Raw genomic sequence first — 21,194 nt, 5'->3', positions numbered from 1 at the left:
AAATGTATAAATCTACCACCTCAATTATACAAGAGGCCATACCAACGTTAATTGCCAACTTGATTCTGATCTTCTTCCAACTTCTGATCTATCTTAGGTAACTTCCAAGCTTGCCAAACCAGCACTCCTTCAATAGCCACTTCTATAACAGTAATATAAGCTATACCCATCCTCAGATCGTACGTCCCCACGATGAACGGTACGAAATATACCAATTCCGATACCCTATATCCCATAATCATATATGTAGTTAATTTGTAATTACCCGCGAAAGTCGAGTTGTGAGCGTTATGAGATATTTGTAAGATCAATGCGAAAATCTCGAATGAGCGTGACAAGGCTGCGAATATGGGTGATTCATGGATTGCTGTTATTGCTGATGAAGACTCAGAAGGGATAGGTGGAGGAGGGAGGATGGATGGATGAAGGATCGCGAGTGAGTATTTATTTGGGAAATAGATAATCGAGAAGAGAGATAAGAATATCTGTAATCGAATAATTCATCGTTGTTCAGCTAAGCTTGCAAAATGAGGTATGATGTTGTGTAGGTTGAATTCTGCTGTACTCACTCCTATCCAAATCTTTGGATCTATCCCTGTTCCTCTCCTCATACTATTTCGCTCATTATGACTCCACCTCCATCTCTTCAAATTAAATTTCCACCAACCGTTCCTTACCATTTCGATCGGGAGAGTTACCTTGAGCTGTAAGATGGCAGGTATGAACTCTAATGTACTCAATAACACCAGCAACACTCCATCTGACCATCCGTCAATCTCCTTGAATCCCTGTCCGAGAGATACCAAAGCGTTGATGATCATCCCACCAGAAGAGATGTACGCAGCAGGATGGTTGATACCCACTGTAGTCGTTCGAGTATACCAATAGATGAGATTTAAGATTAAGATTGGGAAAGCCACTAAAGTCCTTAGAGTGGTGATGATCAAACGTCGAATTGGGTGAGTACCTTCTTTCTTGGCTCCAAATACCCCACTGGCCTGTTCCCACTCATTATGAGAATGGGCAATCTCGAATTCACTAGCATTGTGTGACACTCGTTTAGGCTGAACGAAATGGTTTAACAAGCCTACTCTTGCTGGTGTGAGGGATGAGAATCGGATGGTGTAATTGACTGGGAGATATTCTGGATCGAGGACTGGCTCTGATATAATCGTGCTATTGTTCGAAGCGGAGCAATTGTGTCGACTGACTGGAAGGGCGTGGACATCCTGTGATCCAATAGACGTACAGTGACTAGGAAGTCAGTTCGGTGACATTGGTAGTTGAGTGTGAAGGAAGACATACCTTAGGCCCCGCAGCATGGAAAATCGCATCAATATAAGGTCCATAAGCCAACTCTTTATTCTTCTGACCTTCTAATGGGTTCAGGACGAATCGATTTTCCCAATAACCATTTGATACATATGTCCTGGAGCAAAGGAATCTCGAGACGTGATGACCCAAAGAGCCTTTACCGCACTAAAACGAGAATAAGATATCAATCAGCTCGATATGTTCTGTAATAATCTGATCTTATCTTGGTTGTCAAGTCATACGAGAAGACGGGATTTGTGTGACTTACGGCGTTTTTGCGCAGTTCCTTATGAGCTTTATCATAAGCCTTCCTATCGAGCAATCTCGTCTCCTTCATAACATACACATGCGATCTACAGTTTTATATCTATGGTCAGTCGACACATCCCATCTTTCAACCTATACCACACAGGGAGCGTGATTTGGGAGGGCGGCTTACCTAGTCACTATATGAGGATGCATCCATGATTTCTCCCTTTTCACGTTCTTCACCTTCTCCGATTTCTCGTTCTCCTCATCAGGCTTCGGCGGCTCCTGGTGTCCATCTACGTCGGCTATGATACTAGCATACAAATCATCTTCTTCGAGCTCATCCTCATCTGAATCAGCTTTGGTAGAGTTACATGGATCACCGTGATTGAAGAATTCGATAAGTGGAAATGCGTAAGTCATCTGTTCGAGAGCTTTCCATTGGATAGCATATTCCTCGGTACGAGGGTAGAGAGACGAAGTGGCTATGAAGCTATAAATAATTGAATATCAGCTTAGTATTGTGAGTGAGCGAGCAGAGATGTATGATTGATGGCAAGATGTTCACTTGATTGTTACATCTCACCGAAAACTCACTTGTCATCTATTCGAATAGGGAATTCTGCTTCTTCAGGTTTCCAACTTGTGAAATTATCTAATCTGTCTAATTTACTAGGTCGTTGTGGTAACAGTGCAATAGCAGCCCGTACGTCCGGTGCGTAGAGGAAGTGGTCGTAGCTATTCAAATACACTATAATCAGTATACATGGGAGGTGACGAGATATATTTGGTGGTGACCACCACTCACAACCTTTTCAATGGTAGATCAAAGTTGATAGTCTTTTCCACATCCTTATCCTCCAATGTCAACCCTCTGAATACTACATTCTGATAGATCGTCCTCTCTTGAGGGAGATACCTAATCTCTACAGGTGATCTACCCACTCTCGCTGATAGAGCTAATTCGTTCCCCGTATAAGTCTCGGTATCCGTTTCCGTATCTTTATCAATCTGATCTTGATATTCCTTTCTCTGCTTCTCATCTTCCACCTCATCATTCGGTATTCTACCATACACCGTAAATAAGATATCAAACTTCGTCTCGAGATCGATCAACGGTCTGACCACCTGAGAGCTTGACAAGTTGGGTGTGATTGTCCCGTTATATACGAGAGCTTTATGAGGGTCTTTGAACCATGATATGGTAGTTTTAGCAGCTGAGAATACAGTGACAGCGAGGAATACCCCTATACCGCAGGCGAGGAGGATACATGATATGCAGAGACATCTCTTGACGGTTCGTCGGGGGCGTGGTCGAGGTGGGGCGGCGGATTTGTCGATGTCCATGTTGTTGTGTGGACCTATGATGAACTCCGGCAAGAAGGAGTAGGTCTGGATAAGTTGGTTCACCTTATATTGTAGACTCAATTTTATCTCCTCTCTTTCACAGTATCATCCAGCTGATACCTGACCTGACCTCTGCCGAAGAAGAAGAAGGGATTCGTTGTCTCACCAGTCACTCGCCGAGTAAAGCTGTGCCGATGTTTATTCGTTATCTGCATCTAAATCTATTTCTGTCCTGCGGATGTGTTGGACTCATTCAAGGCACGGTTCATGTCACGGACACGGTCCTCGGTTACTACTCTATCCCGCCCATAGCGCCCCGCTCATCGAATGCAGTACTCATGATTTGTGGTTCGTGGTTTACACACGCATTCAAACACAACCATGCATCAACGAGGAGAGGAGTCATCGGTCATACGCCTGATAGCATACGAGGAGACGACATCAAGCGGATGAGGATAAGCATGTTATCTCATAAGCTCTGTTTTCTCCGGTCTACTGTCCAGGAGTATCGCAGGCCATTTTCTCCGATGTCAGTGGATCCCATTTAGGAGACATGACTGTCAGCTTGCCCATCTCGCCCCACCGGACTAGATAGATTCGTGATTACCCCTAAGTCGCACGAGGATAGATGTTTGTCTTGGCGAGTCTTGATGAAGAAGCATTGATAGTGGGGTAACGGATCTCACAGGCTTCTTTCTCACTCTGTGCCACGATTGCGTAATGTGTCAATATCGGACCTCCGTCAGTACTCCACCACTCAAAATTCGAAATTATCACATCCACATCGGACATTTTTTTTCCCACTACTTCTGTTTCTCTCACACATATAGATATATATATATTCCATCTTCTACTCTTCACCCCAATCCTCCCCTTTTGATCTTGTAAATACACTCGCATTTCCAACATCAGCCTCAAGCACAACACAAGCACAACAAACCATACTCCACTACTACTCTAGCTAGGTCAGTAATCAGAAAACCCAAAATATGATACCTACAACCATGAGATCTTATCAATCTCGAGGTGTTTTCTCCACATACATCCCATCTTGCAACGCGGTCTCAAAAGTAAAAAATGACATCTCCCAAAGAAGAAGGATGTCGACGTGAATAAAAGGCTAGTCTAAATGTTAAGAATAGATAGAAGAAAAAAAAAACATTTTGACAATCTATCTTGTTTCATTTATCAAATGATCTTCAACAGATCTTGATAAACGCTTTGTATATCCTATTTCGGATCTTATAAAGTGAAAAAATGAAATGTTAGATTTAAGAAGCAACACGGGTGCCGAGATCCCCATTGTTCCTTTCTGTCCTAGGACGGAGGAGATGGGGAATTAACTCGAGCTGAGATTATACCGTCGTTAGCGGATCAGGATAATGCCTGCGTCGCTAGTTGCTTTTGAATAATGTTTTGGTTTTTGAGCTCACGGGTAGTATCTGGATTATCGTATTAGGTAGATAACTATCAATAAGATGTCGACGGATTGGCAATCTATGTAAGTGTTTTTTGGTTTCTTCTTGAGTTTCATCTGGTGCTATCATGTCTTGTTGTGCTGCTTGTTTACTTGGGTATCTTTACAACTGTACTGACTGGTCCATCTTGAATAGCCCAAATGCGAGCGATCATTTGAAATGGTACGAAAATAAAGGAAAGCTCAAGCTCAACTTGTAAGTTGGGGGTGGACACCCTCTCAACCTCTTTTCCGAGAATCTCGACTGATAGTTGGTATCTGATAATAGCTTCCTGAGTATCGTAGCTGTTGGAATGCTCTTGAACGGATGTGAGTGAATCCTTTAATGCAAATAACGAATCATCCTCTGACATTTTCATACCTTCTATCGCATCTCCAGACGACGGCTCCCTCATATCAGGTCTTCAAGCTTCCGATGCCTGGCAAGCCGATGTTGGTTATCCCAATGGAGTCAAACTTGGTCTATTGAATGCCTGCGGTTCTTTCTCCGGTATTGTTGTGGGTCCAATCATCACCTACATCGATGAGCATTTCGGTAGACGATGGGGTATCCGATGTGAGTATATACCATCTCTCTCAGCTTGTATTACCCTAGTCGGAAGCTGATGTCGTTGTGACTTGGTGTTTCGTTTAGTCTACGGGGTTACTATTCTTTTAGGTTCCATCATCGGTTGTATTGCTGGTGTGTCAGGTGCGAATGGTTATGCTTGTGAGTGTCCTCTCGTCGGCTGTGCCGATCAATAATGCGACATCAGCTGATGGGAATGTTACATAGTATTCTGTGTTGGCCGAGTCATCATTGGTTTCGGTCTTACTTCATTCCTCATGACTAGTTTGATCGTAGTTCAAGAGATCAGTCATCCTAGATCTAGATCAACCGTCGCCCATTCATGGGTAAGTGCATGCACATTTTCGTACCAGGATGTAGTTGACATGTGTGTTTATACAGAACTCATGGTACATCCTCGGTCTCTTTATCGAGGGATGGGTAATTTTCGGTTGTGTCGGCTACATGCAAGGTTCATGGTCATGGCGTATCCCCTATATCATTCAAGTAGGATTCGCCCTCTATATCCTCATTGCCGTTCAATTCGTCCCCGAAACACCTCGATGGCTATTCGCCCATGGCCGCCAAGACGAAGCATTCCAATTCATGGTCACATACCATGGGAACGGTGACCCTCAAGATCCTCTGGTGTTATTCGAGTTTGAGGAGATGAAGAACGCTATCACTCAAGAGCAAGAAGCCAAAGCTGAAAAGTGGTCGACAATCTTCCGTGGCCGATCCAACAGACACAGATTAGGACTAGCAACCCTCATGCCTTTCTTATTTAATCTTTCCGGAGCGTCGATCTTGTATTTGTACTATACGATCGTCTTTGACCAGGTTGGAATCACCGATGCGACCACTCAAACGGGTTTGGCAGCTGGACTGAATGGGTTTACCTGGATTTGTCAGATCGCCGCTGTCTACGCCGGGAAGTTTATTGGAAGAAGACAGATTGTGCTGTATACTTGGCCTTGGCTTTTACTTTGTTTAATCGGATTATGTGTATCTGGGTAAGTCATAATGGTCTAGCCCATCGAAAAATATATGCTTATATCTGATGTTTCCTAATTTGCAGAGCGGTGTATTCCAATACAGGCGAGGTCAGCAAATCAGCCGGTATAGCTACTGTCTCACTCGTATGGATTTATCAAGGATTTTTCAATTTCGCCTGTCCAGTCATCTACTCTTACGCCTCGGAAGTGCAGACCTACTCGATGAGATCGAAGGGGTTATTAGTCTGGAATACGGTATATCAACTGCAGGGTGCTTATGTCGCTTGGGTTGATGCAATTGCCTTGAATGCTATTGGTAAGTTTATACTCTTTTCAAATCACCACTTACTCATTTCACCGTGGGACCATGAGAACCATCCTCGACGAACGGATATATATGTGTATGTATATAAATATGCTAATCTTTGAGCTTTTATCAGGTTATAAATACTATATCGTCTACATGCCTTTGGTAGTCATTGAATTCGTCTTAGTATACTTCTGTAAGTTAACTTTTCCTTGGGATTCGGGAAACTTGATACTGACTGATGATGATCCATATTTGCTTGTGCGTAGTCATGGTAGAGACCAAAGGGTACACTCTCGAAGAGATCGCACTAGCTTTCGATGGAGGATCTAAGATCTCTTTGGCCAATGCCGATGTACTACCTTCCGTTGAACATTCTCAACGAAATGGGGATAATACCGAGGAACAGACTCGAGGTGATGCAGAAGGGGATTACAAGAATGCGATTGAGGGAAGGTAGATGGAGGGTTTTGTGAAGTCAAAAAGTGGAAGTTGAAAACTGACTGGAAGAGGAAATTACCAGATGGAGAGGGATGTAAGGGTGAGAATGAAGAGGATATATCGGAAGTCAGTATTTAGGGTTAGGGTGTAAGTGAAACGTAGTTAAGTGCTAGCTAGCTATAAGATCTTGAAAAAAGGGAGCGATAACAAATTGGGGATGTTTAAATACTATGACACTTTCTTTTGAATTTACTATTCGCTCTGTTCTCTTCACATCAATTCTCATTACCTTTTCTTTCCAATAAACCTATGATCCATATACTCAAATCACACATATGCACATATGCACAACCGTTTTCTTCTTACCTAACCTGCAAATCGAGTGGATACCGAATACAAACGACCAAAACAATCTACTGAGACTTGGTAGCCCACCCTCTTAGTCTAACATACATGATTTCCCACCCTTCCCCTCCCTCTGCTTCTTTCGAAGTTGGCTGTACTCCAATCCCTGGATTACTATCCGACCAATAATTATCCACCCTACATTTTTCCACTACATCGTCCAACACTTGATTTGCTTGTTCGTCTGTCAACGATGATAAGAACGAATTACGAGCGAAAGTCTCGAGCCATCCTCTCAAATCTGTGGGGAGGGGAGTAGGACGTGGGACAAGATTGACTGATTGCGGAGTGAGAGAAGAGGATCGTAGGACCTGAATAGTGCCACAGAACGATAGTTGACTTAGTACGAGTACGTTGCATTTTTATTTTGAATTTGGTAGTGATAGGCGAAGAAAGTCGTCTGGTAATGCAGAAAAGACGAGAAAGTGGGGTTTGTCTCGTTCACTCACCTTCTCATACTGTCCTACAGTGGGAAAATACCATGGATCGAGTGGGATCGGATCTATATTAATGGATTTCAGAGATTGATGTAATGCGGATCTTATACCGACTCTGAAAATACAATACCAATTGGTCATGTCATCAATTCACGAGGTTGAACATGGTATGGTATGGTTTGTCATGGTAAGAAGAGGTATTGCATGTTTGTTTGTCGTTTTAACTTACCCATTTCCAAATCCACCAAATTCAAAAATGAACTTCCCCCCATCTTTCAATAACCAATTGACCAGATCGCACACACCTCCAGGTGAAGATTTACACCAATGTAAAGTCGCTGAAGTAAATACTTTGTCGAACTTCCCTTTATAGTCAGGATAGGAAGTCTGGAAAGATTGGAAGTTCTGAATGTCGGCTTGAAGGTAGGTAATGGATGACGGTGAGGAGGATCTCGCTGATTGTAACTACAAATCCAGCGAATCATACAATCAGCTTTTTTTGAGCTTTATTATATAACCTAGCATTGAGATATCACATTTTGGGCTGGGATGAGGATGACTCACCATTCCCTCATTGCTATCTACACCTACCACCTCACCTCCCTCACCCACTATCGATTTGATTTGAATAGTCAATTGACCCGTCCCGCATCCTAAATCAATGATCTTCTCTCCTGACTGAGCGTCAAGCAACTCCAAGACGGGCGAAGAGTTCTTGGCAGAGTAGGTGAACGAGGCGTTGGTTTGATATTTGTCCGGATTGTGGTTGGTCAAATTGGATTTGTATGACATGTTGTTGAAGTGGAATGCTTTTCAGTGGGATGATATGGGAGAAAGTGCAAACGAATTGAATGGGAAGCGATAGGAGAAGAAGGGGTTTTATATCTTTTAATTTTTTTTTTCTTCACGAGATGAGGTTCTTAACGGAGTGGACAGCCAATACCAATTGACTCGCTGACGATAAATCCTCTACTCGATACATCATCTACAGATATGGGCATGAATATATATAATATATGGTTATCTCATCCATCACGGTGGACCTTGCTCCACCTCTCATCGGCCGATTGACCCGACACCCATTTAGGCCGAAAGTGTACCATGACGTGGGATTGTATACTGTATCTTTGGGATCAAGGGGTCTCCACATCTTATCACACTTGTACTGTACTCGGAAGCACGGATGATGCTCGAGCCGGTGAGAAGACTACTCGTAGCACAAGGAATGTTACAGGTTATGTACCTTCCTTCTCCTAACATTAGCTCATACATATCACATCTGACTACATCAACAACCACAATGACATCTCTCGCTTCCTGCATCTTCTGCAAGATCATCAAGGGTAAGTCTTCTTCAGCTTTCACGAGTCACTTCGGTGAAATACTTACTGTGTTTGTGACCGTGATGGTATAGGTGAAATCCCTTCGCAAGTATCTACTTCCTTCTTAATTTACAGCACAATGATTTACAGAATGATCTAACATCGTAATAATGGGGGTGAATTGGTGTATGTTGGGGACTTGACGATGTAGGATGAAACTTCTCGAAACCGATACCATCTTAGCTTTCATGGATATTGGACCTATTGCCAGAGGACATTGTTTGGTCATTCCCAAGCGTGAGTGTATCATACCATGACCCATATCGTCCTGTTGTGCTATGTGCTTGATCGTACAAAGAAGAGCTGATCAAATCTGTTATCGTTGGTCGGTGATATACAGACCACGCTGCGAAATTAAGTGATTTACCAGATGATCAAACGAAAGATATCATCCCTGCTTTGAAGAAATTGGCTATAGCTACCGTGAGTGTGGTTTCATTCCGGTATACACTTTAGTGTACAGTCATGAGGTTGAATGAATCGAAATTATAACTGATTGGCTTGATTCCATCTATGGGATTATTTCTAACAGGGAGCCGAAAATTACAACATACTACAAGTGAGCTAATTTCCTGATTATCACTCCCGATCTCGCGACGTCCCAACAATATCAATCCACATAGTTTGAGACTGACGGTCCAATACTACAACTCGTACTTTTACTATAGAACAACGGTAGACCAGCCCATCAAGTGGTAGATCACGTACATTTCCACGTCATACCCAAATACGCTGAGAGAGGTGATGAAGAAGGTTTAGTCATTGGTTGGCCAAGTGAGTGGGGAAATCCAATTGATCCCCAACATGAGACATAATTCGTTGTAATGGTATTAGAGTAGTTGCTGATGACCATCCCTTTTCTTTCGATCAATCAGCTCAAAAAGATGTAAGTGGTCTGTTACCCCATTGCTGCCTACTTGATTACTGATCATTATGCCAAATTCCTCACTTAGCTCTCGAAAGACGATATCACCAAGATATTCGACGAGATGAAATCGAAGCTGTAACTTGAGCGTTCTGGGAAAGGGACACTCAAAGCGAAAAGGGGAAAGTGAGAATAATGAAATATTATTTGGTACGGCAGTTGATAGGGTTGCTGTTGTAGTTGTAGCAAGATTAAATCATGATGAAAGTAACATGGCACGTCCTTAGGCGGAAAGGAGACGTCTTTCAGCTGATGAGTTTTTCCTTGGGATACTGACAGATCTGATTATAATGATATTGAAATTTTGCGTCTTCATTTAGCGTACAGATAATATCATTCATGTATTGATTACCAGAAGACTGATACAAGCAAACAAGTCAGATAGAAAGGATAACGAAATCCGTCCATTCCTTTCCCCCTCTTCAACCCTTCACTTCCTAGAGTATCGTACTAATTCAAGATCAAACCCACTTCTATCCCAAATACATCTATTCCCCTTGTCCTAGGCCAATTCAAAGTTTAGATGCAGCACCCGCTCCCGCGTCTTCATCTTTCTCAGCCGGAGCTTCAGCTTCTTTATACGCTGCGTCAATCTCTTTATTGAACTTCTTAGCTGCGATATTACTATAAAAACACCAATATGCCAACGTCAAATTCAGCAAGCACTCTAATGAAGGCGAAGAAAAAAGTAAAAATTACAATGTCTACTCACCGTTTGATCTTCAACGTAGGAGTAATGATCTCATCAGGGAAAGGTTGTAAAGTCAGATGAACACCTTTGATCATCTCGAACCTAAACACCAAATACTCATCAGTCTGATCGTTCGGAGAATACATCGTAGTAGTAGGATTAGATCTAGACCTACCCGTTCAGCTTATGTTCTTTAGCAGTCCTTGCCAATCTCTTCAAAATCGCTTTCCTGATCTTCCTATCGCCCACTGCTTTCTCTAGCGCAGTCAAGTCTTCAGCTTTGACATGTTTACCCAGCGCATGATGGACCAGAGATGCTGCTTGAGCCGGGTCAAGGACAGCGAGTGCAACCAGACTCGATCTGGTGGAATCTCCATGGACCAGTAAAGAGGCGAACAACGGGTCGAGAGCGTAAAGCGATTCGAGTTTTTCCAAGGCAACATATTCACTGCATCACCCATTTGCCAGAGTATCAGCTTACGAGGATTATCTTAAGAGGAGGAAGGAAGACGTACCCCTGACTGAGTTTGACTACATTCTTGACCCGATCTACAATCTTTAAATGACCTTGTGCATCGACTTCACCGATACTACCCAACAAAATACAATCAGACATCTATATGGAATATGCAAGAAGATTCAAACCAGAACACTCACTCTCCAGTATGGAACCACCCATCTTTATCGATGGATTCTTCGGTGGCTTTAGGATTATGCAGATATCCAGGAGTGATATTGTACCCTTTCAAACAGATTCTACAAACCAGAACCTTTGGCATTAATGCGAGGTCCAACAGAGTATGCTCGTTTACAGTATTCGATGCACTTACTCTCCTCTGGGATTAGGTTGATCCTGACTTGTGTACTACACATGAGTGAAGGATATCAGTTCTGCTCGAGGCAATCCACCAAAGACGTCATATACGTCACTCACTCCCATATCAGCATGATCGATGAGTTTGAGATCGTTACAAGTCTGTATGAATCCCACAGTGCCGACTGACCGTACGTCTTCACCGATACTGCGATTACACTATGTCAGCTAAGCCTTTTGTTGAAGTATTGACAGTCACCCACCCTTTTGTACAAGTACCGATGGTCTATTAGGTCGGCAATAATCAGCTTTCATTACCCTTCACAGCGGATTTCCGAGGGTTTATGGATTGTATATTTACCTCTGTAAGGCCATACTGCGAAAAAAAATGACCAGATCAGCTGAAAAGAGTAAATAGCGTTAGATGCGTATCAAACTCACCCCTTGTATGACTTCGCAGCCAAAGCAAATTTTCAGCATTTCATGTACTTCCGGAGTAAGAGGCGCAGCTCCAGAACACATGTAGACTAGTTGACCCCCAAGTAAAGCTTTGATCTATTCAACAAGGAAAGTCAATGACGATTGCATATGTGACAATGCGATGTTCGACATAGATACGAGTTTGAGTCGAGGACCAGAAAGTAGACAGTAGACTGACTTTTCTGAAGACCAGAGCATCCCATAATGGATGTGTTACACTTCCAGTTTGTCTCCAATTAGCTATCTTGGCATCTACCGCTCGTCGGAGCAGAGCTCCTTTCAGTCCACCACCATTCATCTGAGTGACAACTGCTGCGTGAATTCTAGAAACAGCACAGGCGCATCGGGCGTGTGTAAGCATACCATCCTGACCAGGTTACCCCACACAAAGGAAGTATGTAGGAGCCACTTACCTATTCCAGACCCTCGGTACACCAGCCATAAACTTCGGTTGGATGATTTGAGCATCTTCAAGTAATTTCGTCACATCCCCTGTGGTGAATGCGACGGTTCCATCACCGTACATGACGACATAATGGAGGTATCGCTATAAGTCAACGATGGAAAAGAAAGGCCGATCCTACATTATCAGCTTTTGCGCATGAAAAATCGGAAATTGAGACGATCCAATCTACATACCTCAAAGCTTTTAAACCAGAGAGATTGTTACGATCAGCCATGCGCAAAGTAAATGGCACGATCTCTGAATATACGACTCACATGTGACTTAGAGGAAGATACGAGATGTACTTCCATTCCTTTCCGCCTTGTAAATCCTTATTTGTTCCAAGAATGTTAGATCGTATAGCGTAAGTGAAATTCTTGTTTGTGAGGACTACACCTTTAGGATCACCTGTCCGTGGTGAATGAAGCTTCGATCAGCCCAGCGTACCTTGGAGTGGGTAGGAAGGAAAAACCGATGAAGATAGAAATCACGGATTCGGACTTACCAGTAGTTCCACTAGTATAACTGATTGTCACCATCCTCTCCCTATCCAATTCCAGTTCACCCTGAGACCCTTTGACAGGTCCAGGTTCGATGTACACCCCATCCGTCGACCCGTACTTCTCAAGATCGTCCATCACTAACAATTCCAGTCCCAGACTTGCAGCCCATTCAGACAGTAAATCATGTTCCGATCTAGCGAGGGGATCCATCGATACCACGATCTTGAGAGAGGGACATTTGGGGGCTATCTTGAGGAGCGAAGGGATGTGGTTTGAGGATGCAAAGATGATAGGAAGAGGACAGTGGTTCGTACTGTCATACCAAACAAATGTCAATATCTTTCCCACAGTCAGGCAATCAGGATCGAAGAGCAGGAATATTTTACACTTACATGTACTGAGCCACATCCGGTCCAAGGGTCTCATACAGACTGACTCCCACCAGCCCGTAAGCCTGACAAGCCAAATCGACCACTTGCCACTCCTCCCTATTCTTCGACCAGATACCAACGGCCCATCCCCTCCTCGAGCCGCCTTTGACTCTATTACTGTTCCCGAAGTACGGTATACCAGGATGGGTAATCTCGGGTGGACTGACTCCGTTCCTCTCTATAGACGATTTGAGTCTGCCATCTCTTTCCAAAGCCAAGAGGGCTGAACCAAGATTGGATCGTCGGCTTTGAACGGTTCCATATGAGGTTGGAACGAGTGTACGGGAGTAGACTGGCTCCTGAGTGGTGGACGCTGGTGCAGACGGACTAGATGGTAGGAGGGGTCGACGGAGGAATAATGCTCGAGAGGGATGACGAGCGACGGCTACGTCGATGTGTCAGTGCATGTAGAGAGAAGGTTAAGAGCGACTCACATTGCTCGAATAACTCGAAAAGGGTAGTAGGTTCATCAGGAAGGTTCTCCCACCATTGTTTGTCCCAGATAGCTACCGGGATATCGTCAGCTCAAGACTCATTGGATCATCTCATTGTTCTAGCTGGCTCACCACATCGATACGTTGCTATTATACTGTGTCAACTTCATCATGTTCTAATTCGATTCGGGAGGAGGGTTACTTACCACTTTGACCTTGAGATTGAGTACCTGGAATAGGCTGTAGTCGCCCATCAGCTACTAATTCTTACATCGGAACATCAAGCTAGAATCACTCACCTCACTCAGCTTATCCAAGTTGAGGTTATCAGGATATGGTACAAATCCTACCATTTTGATCTTATACTCAAAATGCTACAACGAATTAGGTGATGATTTACTGTTGTACTACAAATATCGATATGAAGCTTGCGTCCTGATTGAATCGGCAGTAGAGTCCGTGTAATTTGATGGTGCTGGTGATGGTGATTGAGGCGAACGAGGTGACGATCAGAGAGTACGACGATAAACAAAGAACGCCAGCGCCGGTGAGCGTCTTAATCGTTCCTTGGGACGGGTGATGTTTGGTATACACAAAGAGTAGAGAATGATCTGATTCGACTGATCAACTGTATGCAGGTGTGTAGCTGTCCAATGAGGTGTCCTACAGTGATGGCTGGTGAATGCTCGTGGTGATATTGTAGTCTGCTGATGGTGATGGGTTACCTTTACAGTTCTATTCATTTCCCGTTTTTCTTGGAGAACCATCTTTGTTAGTGCACACTCGTACTCCGGTTATTGACCTGGGTTGAGTTACCCGAAGTCATACGCATACTACGTATGAACGGTACACTTGCAGCAGTCCATCCAAATACTCAGGGTGGCCAGAAGCCGTCTATGACGAGAGAACTGGGAAATACATACCCAAATACTGCACGCTATTATGACTGCAGGGAAAGGACAAGTGCACAGACTTGAACTAGCAAACCACTAGAACGATTCAAGAACCATCGACGTAGGCATGTGATTAGCCCATGAATCCGGATAACTCGGATTGGAGACTCTCGTAGCAGTCGGAGGCCGATCTGCCGTGTACCATAATACTTACGCAGGGCTACTTGAATTGAGAATGATTAGGATCGAGCATATTACATTAATTCACTATAGCTACATCACTATTTGATATCCGATTCTTCTTCATCTCTTCCTCTTGTCTTCACAACACAAGAGAGACACCCTAGATAGACGAGGGAGTAGCCACCGTCGCACCACCATCAGGAGCGATGAATTGACCATTGACGCTAAACAACGACGATTAGTGATGATTTGTAGATGTAGATGGAGAAGGAGCAGAGAAAGAACGATTGACACTCACAACACACCAGCATAACTTGCTAGGTACAATGTAGCAGCGGCCATATCATTTTCATTACCTGGTCTACCGGATGGCAAACCTTTTCCTTTGGATGTATCTGATAAATCGGATTTATGAGTTTGTTTGTCTGAATCGCCAGCTGTCATTTCTGATGGGAATATACCGGGCTATGTGGAACCAAATCAGTAAAAGAACAATAATGATCCCAATCGTAGATAGCGAATGGGTGGATGAGTGCAGCTGATGTTAATTATACTCACAGCAATTTGGTTGACTCTGATTTTTAAAGGCAAGAACTCTCTAGCCATGACCTTTGACATTTGTACCAAAGCTGCTTTAGAAGCTGCATAAGCGAATTGACCACCCGAAGCTCCCTTCATAAGGCCTGAGATCGACGAGACATTGATTATTTGAGATGCATATCCTTTGGTGGATTTGGCTCCGGCGTTGAGTAAGGGGATGAAAGCTGCGGCAGTGAACTGGCAGAAGAGCAAATTAGCTATCAATTATATAATATATAATAATACCGGTTCCACTCACGTATTGGCCTGCAACATTGGTATGTAAGATATCATCCCATTCCTTAAATTCAGATTTCAACAACTGGCTCGAATAGGCTTTAGCATCTTCTGTATTAACATCTTCGTATCCTTCTCTTGATCCTTCACCTGCGATACCAGCGTTGTTGAAGCTGCAGAGCAAAGGATAAATTTAGCGACGGTAATCGAGAATCTCATAAGAAGGGTATAAGTAGATATGGCAGAACTCTGTCGAAATGAATTATTGGCTATGGATGAAGGTACAGTAGACTTACAGAACATTGATTCCATCCTTGGCTTGAGATTCGATCTCCTTAACCAACTTCTCAATCCCCTCCTTATTCGAAATATCACCTTGTACAGCCACGATCTCCCCCTTTGAATTACCGTCCCCTCCATATTTCTCAGCTACATCTTGGAGCTTCTCGGCATTTCGTGAAGTTATGAACACTTTCGCACCATTCTCGACTAGCGCGAGAGTTTGCATCAAACCTATACCCGTTCCACCGCCTACGACAGTATACAAGATTAGCGACAGGGCACGCTACGGATGACCGAGACATGTTCCGTGTAGAGTGAAGTAAGACATACCAGTAACTACTGCTGTCAAACCTTTACAGGAGAATAAGTTTTGGGCTTTCAAGTGCGAGTGATCGGACATATTGGGTGGTAGGGTAGTATATGAACGATAAGTTGAGTTTGTAGATGAAGGTTTGAAACTGGCTCTGTATTGATATGTGCTAGATGTAACAGGTATAAAAGAAGGGGGAACGATTGATCTTCTAAGAATGCAAGATGACCTCCTTATACCTATCGCGATCAAAGTCATGTTAAAAATTAAAGAAAAAGTAGTTCAATCCAATGATGTCAAATGACCAATTCACCATTACTCGTACACTTTATAGCATGTGTCATACCTCTCTTAATTTTACCTTATGCCCCATAGCGAGGTATGTAACCACACTACCAAGTTACAAATATGTGATGTCACAATACTGAGTCCAGCTCATGTGGAGGTCTAACTTACTTAGATAGCGAATCGACAAGGAGGCACGATCGGTGAAACAGGTTAAAAGGTTAAATTCAGATTGTAATTCCCAAGATACGGTGCGAGCGGTTCCGTTGAGTGACTGTCCAATCAATCGTGTCACCTGCTCTGTGTACTGGTCGCTCACTGTCCAGTAAATCATATTGGCGGTAAGTGGGCTTCAAAGGCAACGTCGGGAATTCGGTAGGTTATTTATATGTGTATCGTATGCAAGGTACATACGTCAACAAGTCTGATTGATGATACACAACACAATTATCTGGCTATCCCATTCTCACTCCTATTTCTATTATCAGCTTAAATTGATACCCTATGGGAGCCTTTCCTAGGCGTAGTATTAGGTTCATGTATACCATTCTTTTCATTATTACCGTTTCCCCCTATGTTGTTATCATTCTGGTTCTGGTTATTACCAATCCTAGAGTATTCTTTAGGTAACAGGATCGCTCGATCGATAGCTACTGGTAATCCCCTATGTCTACCTCTCAACATTACGCAAATGATCTGAAAGTCGACAGCAGGAGACAAAAATGAAACATCAGCACTATTTCTCTCTCGATATATACGAGTCCAACGAGACAACAGTCCTGGTATCCTATTTGTGGATAATCGACATCTGTATGTACATATTGAAGTTCACTCACAACAATCTTCGACGCATATCCGAATTCACCAACAAACGAGAAATTATTGTTTGGCGTACCTAGACTTAAACCTATCACGGAATATGCGGATGTACATTCGAACAAGATTCGAAAGACGGTGAACCAATCGTACCTTACCAACGATCATCAGTCTTTCCTTCATAACATACTCATCAAGAGTAAGTGAGTTGTGGAAAGGCTTACTTTTCAAGATCCATAAGTTTGCCTCTCTCAAAGCAGCAGATCAGGAAGATGGCTACTGCCAATGGCCATATATCGAATGCTAATTGTTTCCGCATATGCCATAATAGGTATTTACTGTGATCGTTAAATCAGCTATCAACACATGGATGGTTGAGGTGGAGGGTACAATGAAAAAGGAGAAGGGAAGGGTGGATGAGAAGCCGAAGGTGATAAATGGGCACAAATTAGGGGTGAAGATAAGGCGAAGGCGGGAGAAAAACAAGTAGGCGAAGAGCAAGAGCGAAAAGAAAGGGGAGATGAGGGAGAGCAGATACTCACCTGAAGACCTCGTGTCTCCTGCCTTTGAAATCAGGTTCATCTTCACCCAAAGTATCAGGATCATCTGCTTCGTATACACCTAGAGCTATCGAAGAGAAGTATGTAAGCTATAGATATATACTTGATACGTCACTACTATCTCTTTCAACCTACCTTTCTCTTCGTATACGTTAGTAGATCGCACGGACATTGCGATTGCTTCATACAAGCACACCATCAGCTTAGGCCCTGGGAAAAGGTTGAAACCAATCGAGTAAGCCCGAGGATCAGTATGACTTACGGTAAATGGCAACATACATCAAAATCTACGATTTACAAAACCGGATAATCGTATCAGTACTAGTTTGCTGCATTATCAGTCAATCTACAAAAAGGATAATGAACTCACGATGTACAGGAACAACACCGACGGAGCCATATTACCAATAGCCACAATCCCGAACCCGCTCGCCCTCACACTGAGAGATTGCAACAAGCCATCTGAGAATCGCTCGTAGCCGCTCAAGCTCTCTACAACTGGTAGACCTATGTTGAGGACCAAGAAACCGAAAAGCTCGATGATGCTGGTTAAAGACGTCAGGTGTATCTTCTTGATTGTAAAAGGAGTTTTAAAACTTACATAAAAGTCAGCACGATGAAGAGGAGGTACCATGTTTGATGACTTGGAAACAAGTATAAAAAGCACCTGAAGTCTTCACGATCAGCGTATATCTATCTCGGTCGGGGAAATTTGAGCTCACCTTCTAGGATGATCCAATAGGAAATGCAAAGTCTCAAATTTCTCTCCCTTCCTAGTGATCTTGGTCCCCAGCCAGATGATCAACCGTAACATAATTGGAAAAGCATGATTACCCGCCAAGAGGACGAAGATGAGAACGTATATAATAAGATAACAATTTTGGAAAGGGGCCAGACCTTGATCGACAAGACTGGAAGGTCACGAGAAATCATTTGTTCGATTAGCTTAAAGTTAGGATTATGCTGAATATTGGGATTGATGGGACTGATCTAGATTCTCAGCCCTATAAGATGGGGAAAACTCACCTCATACCTGTCCCTGTGAATGCTGAAGCACTTAAGAATAGAGAAAACCAAGTTTTGTTTGCTGAACCAGCTTGAACACCTTGAGTAGGTTGGAATGCCGTATCCCATTTCTTCACTTTGGCGAGATAGATTGAGATTATGGCGAATGGTATAGCCTGACATAAGAGGATGTACTACACGTCACACAAGCAGATACTCGCATCAGTTGGTATCCTCCGGATATTCATCGTTGAGGGATAGGGTATAGAAATATACATCTTTTATCCTGAGTTATGATAGGGGAACGACCACTCACAGTCCCAACGAGATGACTCAACAACCTCAAAGCTCTATACTCAACTCCCCCAATCTGTTCCAAATCCTCATCATCCAATTCTTCAGTCCAGAACCTACTATTCCGTCCAATCACCAGGCCACTCAATCCGTCAGGCATCCATTTAGCCACCGACCCCTTGATCATCTCCGTCCAACTTTCCCCTTCCTCGCCTGCTTGGTGGGGATGTGATTCTTCATCTTTATTGGTTCCATCGAAAGTTGGATTAGTCAATATCTCCAATTTTCTTACTGGTCTAGCGAGCTTATTTTTGGTGGAAGAAGGCATATAGTCCCTTATCAATTCTAGAGGGGTGGGGAATCCACCCATCCCTGTATTCTTGTGTCCTTCAGGATGAGGGATAGGATGATTATAGTATGATGCAGAAGGTGTTGATTTGATGCGACCCAATGGCGAACCCAAACTAGGCTTGCGTTTGGGTTGTCGAATAGGCTGAATTGGTGAAATGGGATCGACGGTTGCGGCTTGACCAACACCTAGCGTAGCTTTTCGAGTCTGTTGTCGTAGTCTCTGTCTGGCAATATATGATTTCTCTGATGGATTTATACCCAGACCATGTGTGGTAGCAGGCGAAGTGGGAGTGGGTAAAGCCGTAGTGTATGCATAGGGTGATTCAGCTCGTGAAGTTGGATTAGTGGGAATGGCAGTAGTTGATCTTCCAATGGTTGAAGGTTGACTATGATCTTGGTCACGATTAACATTTTCAGATATCCTACCTTCTTCAAGATCCATTTCTACTGGAGAATCCGTCACACCCTCTCTGCCATGTCTATCTTGATCCTCAACGTATCCCTCGATCTTATGTGCACTGACTGGTCCAGAGATAAATAGCCCTTTCTTCTCTTTGAGATTCTTGATCTTCCTCTTGATGGGTTGAGTAACAAATCCTTGAAATACTGTTTCGGTAGGATGTAGAGTGTTTGTCCGTCTTAGACGATCATTGAGGATAAGTTGTTCACAGTGCGTTCTAAAGTAGTATTTTCTGACTAGGACCATGATGAGGGAAACGAAGGTTGGGTCACCGATTACGAATAGGAAGAGAACGAGGACTTGTTGGAATGGGTGTAGAGCCGATAAACTGATATAGCATGATGATACATTCAGTGGATGGTGGGTGGGTCGAGGTATTGACGAAATACTCACTTGACTGGTACGAGACCGCATGTTCTACACCCGAGCGAATGGCGGTCAGCTATTCCAAATCTACAAAGGGAAAAAGCCGTCACTCACGTCATTGCAGAGAAACAGATAAATAGACTATCCAAGAAGTTGACTTTCTGTCTTCCCAGGTCTGTGCTATTGGCATTTCCAGACGCAGATCCATTCGCAGCGTAAAAGATACAGGCGGTGATGACTGGAATCAAATTCAGCTTTGGATAAGCGTTTCATCCATCTCGTAAGAGATTTCCGGGGTGGATAGTTATGGTAGAGCAGGAAGACAGGGGGAACAGGGGTAGAACAGGGGAGACAGGGAAGGGAGAGAGGAGAGGGGAGAGAGGAGAGAGGAAAGGGGAGAGAGGAGAGAGGACGAAGAGCGGAGCGATACTCACTCGGTGTAAAGGTAAATATCAACACATGTATCCTAAAGAAATTCAAATGATCTTTGACTCTACCCCAGACCGTCTGCTGTTCATTTTGATCTCCTTCACCCATCTTTATCTTGACTCTGACTTTATGTTTATGTTTTATTAGATGTCTTCTGGTCAATTGTTGTTGGTGCAGTATATGGCCATCAGAGACAAATACTCTTCCACTTCCTAAATGGTGATCTCTTTGATATACCATTTTGAACCAGCACCACTTGCCTAGCACCCTTTACACAATTTTTGATGTCGTGGTGTACGCTTTGTCCCATGAAATGATCGGTCGTTGAAAACGGAGATTGATGGTGACATCAGGGGTTGGGTGTAGTGGGTTTAGGGATCCTTCCTAGCATGCTTTATCCTCGCACATCGTAATGTAGCATGCCTCGCCTGCGGATAGTCTTATCCAGTCTAGACTTGGTCGATGTCATTGTATACCTGTTACATGTGCATGTTTGAAAGGACGTTGAATGATGATGGGC

The 21,194-nt window shown here is 43.4% G+C and overlaps 7 protein-coding genes across 7 annotated transcripts; 2 read left to right on the top strand and 5 right to left on the bottom strand.

Moving 5' to 3' along the window:
* Nucleotides 1-47: 47 nt before the first annotated feature.
* Nucleotides 48-2,910, bottom strand: I203_101680 (uncharacterized protein; the record flags this gene model as incomplete). The annotated part of the gene is made up of 7 exons (XM_019150496.1): nucleotides 48-485; nucleotides 570-1,229; nucleotides 1,306-1,479; nucleotides 1,583-1,667; nucleotides 1,754-2,056; nucleotides 2,161-2,301; nucleotides 2,372-2,910. 7 exons carry the CDS (start codon nucleotides 2,908-2,910, stop codon nucleotides 48-50), a joined length of 2,340 nt encoding a protein of 779 aa, XP_019000089.1.
* Nucleotides 2,911-4,388: 1,478 nt separating this feature from the next.
* Nucleotides 4,389-6,696, top strand: I203_101679 (uncharacterized protein; the record flags this gene model as incomplete). Its single annotated transcript, XM_019150495.1, has 10 exons — nucleotides 4,389-4,411; nucleotides 4,524-4,583; nucleotides 4,656-4,696; nucleotides 4,767-4,943; nucleotides 5,022-5,096; nucleotides 5,163-5,281; nucleotides 5,337-5,947; nucleotides 6,013-6,245; nucleotides 6,370-6,432; nucleotides 6,506-6,696. 10 exons carry the CDS (start codon nucleotides 4,389-4,391, stop codon nucleotides 6,694-6,696), a joined length of 1,593 nt encoding a protein of 530 aa, XP_019000088.1.
* A 394-nt stretch (nucleotides 6,697-7,090) lies between these two features.
* On the bottom strand, nucleotides 7,091-8,311 carry I203_101678 (uncharacterized protein; the record flags this gene model as incomplete). Its single annotated transcript, XM_019150494.1, has 4 exons — nucleotides 7,091-7,393; nucleotides 7,532-7,634; nucleotides 7,749-7,984; nucleotides 8,084-8,311. 4 exons carry the CDS (start codon nucleotides 8,309-8,311, stop codon nucleotides 7,091-7,093), a joined length of 870 nt encoding a protein of 289 aa, XP_019000087.1.
* A 742-nt stretch (nucleotides 8,312-9,053) lies between these two features.
* I203_101677 (uncharacterized protein) lies at nucleotides 9,054-9,908 on the top strand (the record flags this gene model as incomplete). The annotated part of the gene is made up of 6 exons (XM_019150493.2): nucleotides 9,054-9,138; nucleotides 9,242-9,324; nucleotides 9,434-9,460; nucleotides 9,570-9,675; nucleotides 9,741-9,787; nucleotides 9,855-9,908. 6 exons carry the CDS (start codon nucleotides 9,054-9,056, stop codon nucleotides 9,906-9,908), a joined length of 402 nt encoding a protein of 133 aa, XP_019000086.2.
* Nucleotides 9,909-10,338: 430 nt separating this feature from the next.
* On the bottom strand, nucleotides 10,339-13,977 carry I203_101676 (uncharacterized protein; the record flags this gene model as incomplete). The annotated part of the gene is made up of 20 exons (XM_019150492.1): nucleotides 10,339-10,450; nucleotides 10,539-10,619; nucleotides 10,693-10,965; nucleotides 11,033-11,107; nucleotides 11,175-11,273; nucleotides 11,348-11,382; nucleotides 11,452-11,539; nucleotides 11,595-11,617; nucleotides 11,693-11,707; nucleotides 11,773-11,886; nucleotides 11,990-12,134; nucleotides 12,225-12,358; nucleotides 12,451-12,457; nucleotides 12,532-12,664; nucleotides 12,762-13,072; nucleotides 13,152-13,575; nucleotides 13,625-13,696; nucleotides 13,757-13,771; nucleotides 13,831-13,864; nucleotides 13,924-13,977. 20 exons carry the CDS (start codon nucleotides 13,975-13,977, stop codon nucleotides 10,339-10,341), a joined length of 2,244 nt encoding a protein of 747 aa, XP_019000085.1.
* Nucleotides 13,978-14,860: 883 nt separating this feature from the next.
* I203_101675 (uncharacterized protein) lies at nucleotides 14,861-16,198 on the bottom strand (the record flags this gene model as incomplete). The annotated part of the gene is made up of 6 exons (XM_019150491.1): nucleotides 14,861-14,924; nucleotides 14,999-15,165; nucleotides 15,259-15,477; nucleotides 15,539-15,689; nucleotides 15,813-16,047; nucleotides 16,129-16,198. 6 exons carry the CDS (start codon nucleotides 16,196-16,198, stop codon nucleotides 14,861-14,863), a joined length of 906 nt encoding a protein of 301 aa, XP_019000084.1.
* Nucleotides 16,199-16,882: 684 nt separating this feature from the next.
* Nucleotides 16,883-20,782, bottom strand: I203_101674 (uncharacterized protein; the record flags this gene model as incomplete). Its single annotated transcript, XM_019150490.1, has 14 exons — nucleotides 16,883-17,089; nucleotides 17,230-17,362; nucleotides 17,434-17,547; nucleotides 17,752-17,836; nucleotides 17,905-17,949; nucleotides 18,032-18,056; nucleotides 18,140-18,314; nucleotides 18,371-18,436; nucleotides 18,492-18,680; nucleotides 18,796-18,968; nucleotides 19,091-20,207; nucleotides 20,273-20,296; nucleotides 20,360-20,483; nucleotides 20,680-20,782. The coding sequence occupies 14 exons, from the start codon at nucleotides 20,780-20,782 to the stop codon at nucleotides 16,883-16,885; spliced, it is 2,580 nt and encodes an 859-aa protein (XP_019000083.1).
* Between the last annotated feature and the right edge of the window lie 412 nt (nucleotides 20,783-21,194).

This window comes from Kwoniella mangroviensis (assembly GCF_000507465.2).
Source record: "Kwoniella mangroviensis CBS 8507 chromosome 1 map unlocalized Ctg01, whole genome shotgun sequence".
NCBI lineage: Eukaryota > Fungi > Basidiomycota > Tremellomycetes > Tremellales > Cryptococcaceae > Kwoniella > Kwoniella mangrovensis.
The sequence above is the reverse complement of the archived record's forward strand: the minus strand, read 5'-3'. Positions and strand labels throughout refer to the sequence as shown.